Source organism: Triticum aestivum, chromosome 3B (genome assembly GCF_018294505.1).
Source record: "Triticum aestivum cultivar Chinese Spring chromosome 3B, IWGSC CS RefSeq v2.1, whole genome shotgun sequence".
Lineage (NCBI taxonomy): Eukaryota > Viridiplantae > Streptophyta > Magnoliopsida > Poales > Poaceae > Triticum > Triticum aestivum.
The window spans coordinates 681,838,166-681,847,791 of NC_057801.1; the positions used below are offsets into that span (position 1 = coordinate 681,838,166).

Sequence of the window (9,626 nt, forward strand, 5' to 3'; positions counted from 1 at the left end):
ATGGTGAACATCAATATGTTAATCATATCTACTATATGATTCACATTCGACCATTTGGTTCAGTGTTCCGAGGCCATATCTACATATGCTAGGCTCGTCAAGTTTAACCCGAGTATTCTACGTGTGCAAAACTGGCTTGCACTCGTTGTATGTGAACGTAGAGCTTATCACACCCGATCATCATGTGGTGTCTCGGCATGACGAACTATAGCAACGGTGCATACTCAGGGAGAACACTTATACCTTGAAATTTAGTAAGGGATCATCTTATAATGTTACCACCGTACTAAGCAAAAAAAGATGCATAAAAGATAAACATCACATGCAATCAAAATATGTGACATGATATGGCCATTATCATCTTGTGCTCATGATCTCCATCACCGAAGCATCATCATGATCTCCATCATCACCGACACGACATCTTGATCTCAATCGTAGCATCTTGTCATCTCGCCAACTATTGTTACTACGACTATCGCTGCCGCTTAGTGATAAAGTAAAGCAAATACATGGCGATTGCATTGCATACAATAAAGCGACAAGCATATGGCTCCTGCTAGTTGCCGATAACTTTGTTAGAAAACATGATCATCTCATACAACAATTTATATCACATCATGCCTTGACCATATCACATCACAACAAGCCTTGCAAAAACAAGTTAGACATCCTCTACTTTGTTGTTGCATGTTTTACGTGGATGCTACAGGCTTCTAGCAAGAACCGTTCTTACCTACGCATCAAAACCACAACGTTTTTTCATCAAGTGTGATGTTTTAAACTTCAACAAGGACCGACCGTAGTCAAACTCGATTCAACTAAAGTTGGAGAAACAGACACCCGCCTGTCACCTTTGTGCAAAAGCACGTCGGTAGAACCAGTCTCATGAACGTGGTCATGTAATGTCGGTCCAGGCCACTTCATCCAACAATACCGCCGAATCAAAGTAAGACGTTTGTGGTAAGCAGTATGACTATTATCGTCCACAACTCTTTGTGTTCTACTCATGCATATAACATCTATGCATAGACCTGGCTCGGATACCACTGTTGGGGAACGCGATAATTTCAAAAAAAAATCCTATGATCATGCAAGATCTATCTAGGTGTTGCATAGCAACGAGAGGGGAGAGTGTGTCCACGTACCCTCGTAGACCGAAAGCGGAAGTGTTCCAATAACGCGGTTGATGTAGTCAAACTTCTTCGCAATCCAACCGATCAAGTACCGAACGCACGACACCTCTGCGTTCAGCACACATTCAGATCAATGACGTCCCTCGTGCTCTTGATCCAGTTGAGGACAAGGGTGAGTTCCATCAGCATGACGACGTGGCGACGGTGATAAGGATGCTACCGGCGCAGGGCTTCACCTAAGCACCATGATGGTATGATTGAGGTGTGTAATTGTGGAGGGGGCACCACACATGATTGGGAGATAAACCTATGTGTTCTAGGGTGCCCCCTGCCCCCGTATATAAAGGAGCAAGGGGAGGCCGGCCGGCCCTCCTTGGCGCGCCCCCAAGAGGGGAATCCTACTAGGACTCCAAGTCCTAGTAGGTTTCCACCAAGAGGGAAAGAGGGGGAAGGAAGGAGAGGGAGAGGGAGAAGGAAAGGGGGCGCTGCCCCCTCCTCCTAGTCCAATTCAGACCCAACGGGGAGGGGGCGCGGCCTGCCCTGGCCGCCCCTCTCTCTCTCCACTAAGGCCCATCGAGGCCCATTAGTTCCCCCGGGGGTTCCGATAACCCTCTAGCACTCTGGTTTTATCCGAAACTTCTCCAGAACACTTCCGATGTCCGAACATAGCTGTCCAATATATCAATCTTTATGTATCGACCATTTCGAGACTCCTCGTCACGCCCGTGGTCTTATCCGGGACTTCGAACAAACTTCGGTCATCAAAAACACATAACTCATAATACATATCGTCAGCGATGTTAAGAGTGCGGACCCTACGGGTTCGAGAACTATGTAGACATGACCGAGACTCATCTCCGGTCAATAACCAATAGCGGAACCTGGATGCTCATATTGGTTCTGACATATTCTACGAAGATCTTTATCGGTCAAACCGCATAACAACATACTTTGTTCCCTTTGCCATCGGTATGTTACTTGCCCGAGATTCGATCGTCGGTATCATCATACCTAGTTCATTATCGTTACCGGCAATTCTCTTTACTCGTTCCATAATACTTCATCCCGCAACTAACTCATTAGTTACAATGCTTGCAAGGCTTATAGTGATGAGTATTACCGAGAGGGCCCAGAGATACCTCTCCGAAACACGGAGTGACAAATCCTAATCTTGATCTATGCCAACCCAACAAACACCTTTGGAGACACCTATAGAGAACCTTTATAATCACCCAATTACGGTGTGACGTTTGGTAGCACACAAAGTGTTCCTTCGGTATTCGGGAGTTGCATAATCTCATAGTCTGAGGAACATGTATAAGTCATGAAGAGAGCAGTAGCAATGAAACTGTAACGATCATAATGCTAAGCTAATGGATGGGTCATGTCCATCACATCATTCCCCTAATGATGTGATCCCGTTCATCAAATGACAACACATGTCTATGGTTAGGAAACATAACCATCTTCGATTAACGAGCTAGTCTAGTAGAGGCATACTTGGGACAATATGTTTTGTTTATGTATTCACACATGTACTAAGTTTCTGGTTAATACAATTCTAGCATGAATAATAAACATTTATCATGAAATAAGGAAATAAATAATAAATTTATTATTGCCTCTAGGGCATATTTCCTTCACTGATTTGCCTTGCAGTACTGTAGGGGGACTATACCACAGGGTGTGAGTAGCAGAGACACAGCCATCTGGAAAGGTTTCAAAGATCTCATCCCTATGGTTATTAATTCTTCATGATGTGTTCTAGGATCTGGAGATTTGGTGTCCTTCTGGCATGATCAGTGGCTTGACGATGGCCTTTTATTGTTGGTGTTCCCTATGTTATACTCCTTTGCTACAATCCAAACTGCTTTGTCCACTCATAGCGATCGCAAGAAACTTGGGAGGTGCAGCTCCACCCTAATCTTTCTGAAGCTGCTAAGTAGGAGCTGATGGCACTGAACCAGCTCCTCTCCGGTGTGGCTTCGAGTAGCCTGCAAAAGGATGAGCGCGCACCTGCGTTGAGCTCTAGTCATCTAAGCACCAGATTTTTCTACCGTCTGCTTTCTTTCCGTGGGGCAGGGTCAAGCCTCGACAGCTGGATTTGGGATTCTTTGACACCTCTTAAACACAGGATCCTCCTCTGGCTCGCTTTTAGGGGGCGTCTTAATACCAGGGATAACATGGTTAAGAAGTGCTAGTCTGCGGTTGCTCCTTTTGCACATTGTGATGGCTGCCCTGCTATTGAATCCAATGATCACTTGGCGTTACACTGCATTGCGGCCTGTACTATATGGAGCAGGTTGATGCTGGATAGTTTGGCATGCTCATCACCTGATATCCTGACCTTTGTGGAGCAAGCAGTCCGTCAACTGGACTTCAAGAACAAATGGAATGTTGCTTTTGCTGCCTGCGCCATTACCCTTTGGCATGCAATGAATGATAGGGTTTTCAATTCCAAAGCATGGACTGAGACATATGTCTGTTTTTATGCGGCAGACTTGCTTCGTCTTTGGAGTTACAGAGCTACAAGGCAGCAGGACATGAATGATCTACAAGTCTGGAGCCAAAAATTAGGTTGCTAGTCTTGTCGAATGCCAAATGTAACTTCCCCCTTTCCCCTAGCTCTCCTCTGTCGTTCAAAGGATGCTTGTGTTTTGCACCATGGTGCACTAGGCAAGCTTTGTAACTAACCTTTCATCAGGCCTAGCCTGTTTTGAAATATAAGGTTGGCACTCAGCCACCTTCTTTTTCAAACAAGTGTACGGGCTCGACTGGCTAGCCACGCATGCATGCGAGCAACTTGTTGAGGGTTCGAATCCCCACCGCCCGAGCCAAGTTATGGCACCAATTCTATGTATGACACATGTTTTGCTATTAAACTGACTTTTCTCGTCAAGTTTAAGCATCGATGGTGTAATTGGCTCGAAAGTTAAAGGGGACAAACAAGAAGATCTAAACATGAGCCCCAAAAGACACCCTAGATGTCACAACATCAATCTCTGGCCTTCCGCATCTGGTTGTCGTTTCGACGTCGCGGGATAGACGGGAGGGGATTATCGTCTCTCATCCTTTATGTAGTAGGTTTCGTCTTGTGGCGACATTGTTCCAATGGTGTCATCTCGAATATGGAGTAGCCTCCAAAAAGTATGGCGATGGAGGATCGAGCGTGTTTTAGAAAAGGAGGAAGACCCCAGGCCTCTACATCTGGATGATGCATACAACCATTTTATTAATTATTAACACAAGACCTTACAAAGTCATACAATGGTAAGACTAAAGCCACCGTCTAAGCAACATCTGTTGCTACTCCTATCCAGTTGATGAAGGGGCACTGATAGTCTGGGCCTAATACCAAGCAAACCTCGCAGCCAAACCTAACATCTAAGACCTGAGGTCCCAACCAGGACGCCTGCCGGGAATGGGCACCCACCAGTCCGGCGTGCTCCTCAACCAGGACGCCTGCCGGGTATGAGGCCGCCGCAACCACCTGCCACCAATCCATCTTCAGAGCTATACTGCTGCATCTACCTTGCCCGGTGTAGCTGCCGCCGACGCCACCACGACGCCAGACAACGTCACCCTCTTGCGCGAGTCCATCTTCGCGTATCGGGCACCGAGTCTCCACTGCGCCACACCCCCGAGATCCGTCATCGTCAATGGGCAAGATGAATCACCACTCCTCCTCTTGTCCCCTCCAACCAGAACTTGCTCCAAAACGATGCCCCAGGAGGGAGAACGACACCAAAGCCGCCATCGTCGTCTGATCCGGTAGACCCAGATCTAGGGTTTTCCCCCAGAACTTCCCGATCAGGTTGACATGACCTGCAACGACGATGTCTCGAGAAGGGAACGACGTCCGAGACGTCGCCATCGTCCGCCAAGACCGCAGTCAGGCGCAATTTTCACCGGAAGCCACGTCGTCCCTATCTTGTGGCTGGCTGGAACCGGGTGGAACCTCGCCATGAAGATGTATGGTGCTGTCGGAAAGCCGGTTGAGGACCTCCGGCTGCCCCACCCCGTCCCCATCATGCGCCGCCGACCGGCCATAGCCGAACCACGACGGATCTGGTCGGGACGCCAGATCCACGGCCACCGCCGCGCCTATCGCATAGCGGAGAATCCGACGGAGGACCTCACCATCCCTGGGTTTGCCGGTTGCCGCCGCACAGCCAGGACGCCATCGTGGCTGCTGCGCGAAGACACCCCGCACGAGGCGCCCCAGTTGCCTGATGGGAGATCCGTCGCTTCCCTCCTGCCCTAGCCCTTTAGGCATCGGGCGCCGCCGCCACCACCGCCAGTGCCGGCGGCAGCGGCGGCAGAGATCTGCCTCGCGGGAAGGCTGGCGGCGCGAGGAGTCGGTCCCCCTGGCGTCGCCCTGGGTGGCGGCACGAGGGGGTCGCAAGAGGGAGGAGGGGGTCGCGAGAGGATGTTGTTTGCGAGAGGATCGGAGCATCGAGCGTGGGATGAGATTATGCTAGACCTGCTTTTTCGGACAAAATCGCCATATGAGCGGTTATTGCAATGATGGGGTCGTTAATAGCGGCTCTCCTAGAGTTGCTCTAAATATCTCTTTTGGATGACACATATTTAAATCCGGACTTCTTGAAATGGATTCCATTCATGTTATTAAAGAATTTGTTGGAGAAGCTTGTGATTGTATATGTCAACGGTAACAATAAACTGTCCTCACCCCTTCGTGCGATTGATGTAAATCATGACTTTCTGGGATGCTTTTGAGTTCACTTGTCAAGCTCCATATCAGATTTAATAGTGAGGACAATCTGTACGTTTTGCTGGACCTCGTTGATATGAGTAGATGCTATACTTGCCGAAACACACTAGCTAGAAACGGTGTTGATGAACAAACTCCACGTCGTTATAATCAGTTTACTCATTATTTAATCAATAGTAGCAGCCAAACCTCCACAGTCCACAAAGTCGGGCGTCTGAATGGGCTCCAATGACGGCGGAGAGGTCGCAATCGACATCACCAAGTTTCCTCCAAGCGGCCCCATCTCCTTAGGAAGCACCATCGAAATAGGCGAAGTAGGCTCCCCACAAACCTTCTGAAGCTCAGGCATAATCTGCAGCACCGGAGCCACGACCTCGACAACAACTTCACTCCCAGAAGTAATCGGCACGGCAGGCAACGGCAACCGACAGGATGTAGCACGAGGGGAGAGATCTCCATACATGCATGCTTCCCCATCGGCAGAACCAACCTGAATCTCGGGCAGCAAGGACACATCGGGCACAACCCCAATCTGAAGCTCAGGCAGCGAAGACACATCCGGCACCACCTCTAGTTAGGCAAGAGCGGCCTCCGCCCTCCCCAAAACATTCCCGGCTCGCACTAGGCAATCACGAAGCTCGATGCGAAGCAGCTCGGTCTCCTCCGCCAACCCAACTTGCTCAGTCGAGATAGGTTGGAACTGCACATCTGTCATGGAGACATCATCGATGGATGCAGGTGATGGAGCAGGACATTGGAGTGGTGAAGCATGGGCATGCTTCTCAGCACGGCAGAAGCGGGCGATGTGGCCGGATCGAAGACAATCCGTGCATCGAATTGGATCCCTACAAGAGTATGCTCGGTGACCTCGATAGAGGCACCGAAAACACCTGTCTCTCAGCCACGCCGGAGGGGGACTCCGCACATTGACAGCAAGGCGACGAAAAGCAGCAGGAGCCGAGCGGCGCCCTCTCGAGACGAGCTGCCAACCTCCCAAAGCATTCTCGCATGGAGCCATAGGAACTGTTGACGCCGCCACCCGGTCGAAACATCCTCGCCAATTTCCCCAGCCCGGATGCACCGGAGGCGCCTGAACGACGAGCCCTTCGCTCGCAACAGAGGCGAGAGGAGCTGAAGCTGCGTCCAGAGAGGCCGCCACTCCCCCCTCGCCATGGATGATGGAGCAACGGGAGACATGCGTTGAGCCGAGCACAGCCGGAGCCGGTCGAGAGACGGGATCCAGATCCGCCTGATCTGGATCGAGTGATGGGGAACCGATGGGGCTTGTCGCCGGTGGCTTTAGTAGATGGTCGAAGGCGGCACCAGCAAAGCAGGCGGGGGTGACGGACGGCTGGGCCAAAGAGCTCGCCGCTGCAGCCGGAGCGGAAGCCGCTGCAGCCTTCGGGGAACACGGGCGGGAGACCTTCCGGCCGTCGTTCTCCAACCGGAGCCGACAGGCCGGAGGCAATGGCCACGGGTGCGGGGTCGGAGGCGCTGGCAGCGTGGCCGTCGCCGGTGGGGTCTGGTGGAGGGGCGCGGGGGCCGCGACAAGGTGGACGGGGGCGGCGGGCGGCGGAGGTTGGTTGGTCGGCGCAGGGACGAGGCGCCCCTGCATGGCCGGGCCAGCCTTGCGTCCGGCGAGGAAGGCCGCGGCGAGCGCGGTGGCCAGAGCAGGGCGGTGAGCGACGGGGCCGAAGCGGCCGACGATGATGACGGCGCAGCCGTCGCGGACATGGGGCCGCTGCGGACGCGGCTTCCCGCAGCTTCCACACGGGCTGCTCGGGCACGACGAGCAGCAAAGCTGGGACGGGCGGCGAGCGCACGGGGCGGAGCTTCCAGATCCGGGGCCGCCGGAGGCAGGGGAGGTTGGAGGAAGGAGATCAGCCCGGCAGCGGCGCCGCGCGGTCGCCCGTCGCGGGCGTGCTCATGTCGCGGTCCGCAGTTTCCTCATGACCTGTATTGGGAGTTTTGGCGTCTGCAGGTGATGAGGTAGGTGCTTTGGCACCTAATTCTGAGGTGACGAAGCCCATGCGGTCGCCCATCTTTGACCGTGATGCTATGATGGCACGTATTGACGAGGTAGTCTTTCTGAAAAAGCTTGGCCGCTTGCTCGCCTCCTTGGAGGTAGCTTCTCCTGGGTGTGGCAAGGCGATTGCTTGCCTCCTAGCGGAGGAGGTTTCTACGGGCAAAATAAAGAAGGTGAAGAAGGCTCTCCGGACCATAGGCAAGAAGAGTGGTGTCGTTGGTAAGGCGTCAGCGGCTGCTTAATGAAGGATACTCAGTCCCTTTGTCCTCCATCTCCGTGGATTTGGTGGCGTTTAATGTATGCAACCTTGGTTTTGTTGGGGGTTTCTTTGAGGCATAGAAGTGTGAGGGTTCATGATTGTTACATGTTATGTGTATTTGTCGGGTTGATAGTAGGGTTATGGAGTTTGGTTCTTAGCGAGTAGTCCGCATGTGGTCTATATGTATCAGTTTTCGCCCGGTTTTTCGTTAATTAACTGGGCAATTCTCTTCTTCTTAATTAATCGATGAGGCAAATCTTTTGCTTCCGTTTTGAAAAAAAATTTATTTAATCAATCAGTACAAAATTATATTCTTGTATCAAGAGAACATTGAGAAAGAGAATTACGAGTGCGAATTCTCCTAGACACGTCGCGCTAGGAGAAAGTGGCCATGCTCGATCAGAGCTGTGGAAACGCCTCACAATCTTCAGTTTTATGCTTAGGCTTAAGGGAAGAAATGTTCTAGTGGGCGGCCGTCAATGAGTTCGCTTGCTTTGCTTAGCAGCACAGTTTGGCGCGCAAGTCGGCCGCGTCCACCTCCTTGGGGGCCCCCGACGGCCGGTAGTACCCGGTCACCGGGTCCGGCACCCACGCCGCCTTCTCCGCGCTAGCGCCCACTTCCTTCCTGGCCGCCATTGCGCTCTTCGCCGCGACAGCGGTCTTCTCCTCGGCGGCGGGGGCGCTCCTCCTAGCTCCCTTCACCATGGCCGCGGCCGCGGAGTAGCCCCTCCTACAACGCACGATATCAGCAAAGAACCATCAGTACAGAATGACAAAGTACTACACGTGAGACAGTGTTAGACATACACCCTCTGTCTGGAAATACTCGTCAAAGAAATGTATAAAAATGAATATATCTAGAACTAAAATACGTCTAGATATATTCATTCCTTCGACGAGTATTTTCGGACGGAGGGAGTAGTACATAACAAGGTTCTATCTAAATGCATCCCGTATATATGACGGCTAAAAGCTGACCTTTGTGCGAGAAGGCTGACGCAGCGCGATGCAACTCTCTCCATGGGGATCAGGATATGTTCTCTTCTCTTCTCTTCTATTTTCTCTCGATGTGCTCTCTTGTAAAATGTCTCTAAAATTATGTGCGATGTGAGGAGGAAGCGTGCGGGGAGGGCCTCGTTATATAGACCATGAAGCGAGGAGCTCGAACTCTGAGAGCCACGGAAGGGGTTGGATACGAAGGCTCATGGAAGACGGCCATACGCCTACCGAATCAAAGGTCGTTGGCCACGTGTAGGCCAAGGCGGCGGGGATACCGGTCTCTGGAATCCGTGGCGGCCAAGTTGGCCTGTAGGTGGAGGAGCCACCACGGCCATGTGTTGTAGACCAATTCGCTGGCCAACCACCAGAACCAGAACCAGGGGAAAAGCCACGACAACTTTCGCGTCTCCTCTCGCCGGGAATGGAATTTCGATAGATTTTTGTATTGTCGTGGCCACTGTTCAAAGGTTC

The 9,626-nt window shown here is 51.7% G+C and overlaps 1 protein-coding gene across 1 annotated transcript; it reads right to left on the reverse strand.

Moving 5' to 3' along the window:
* Window positions 1-8,420: 8,420 nt before the first annotated feature.
* LOC123066052 (protein SENESCENCE-ASSOCIATED GENE 21, mitochondrial) lies at window positions 8,421-9,275 on the reverse strand. Its single transcript, XM_044489214.1, has 2 exons — window positions 9,135-9,275; window positions 8,421-8,886 (listed from the first exon to the last, which is right to left on the reverse strand). The coding sequence occupies exons 1-2, from the start codon at window positions 9,176-9,178 to the stop codon at window positions 8,655-8,657; spliced, it is 276 nt and encodes a 91-aa protein (XP_044345149.1). The 5' UTR covers window positions 9,179-9,275; the 3' UTR covers window positions 8,421-8,654.
* Between the last annotated feature and the right edge of the window lie 351 nt (window positions 9,276-9,626).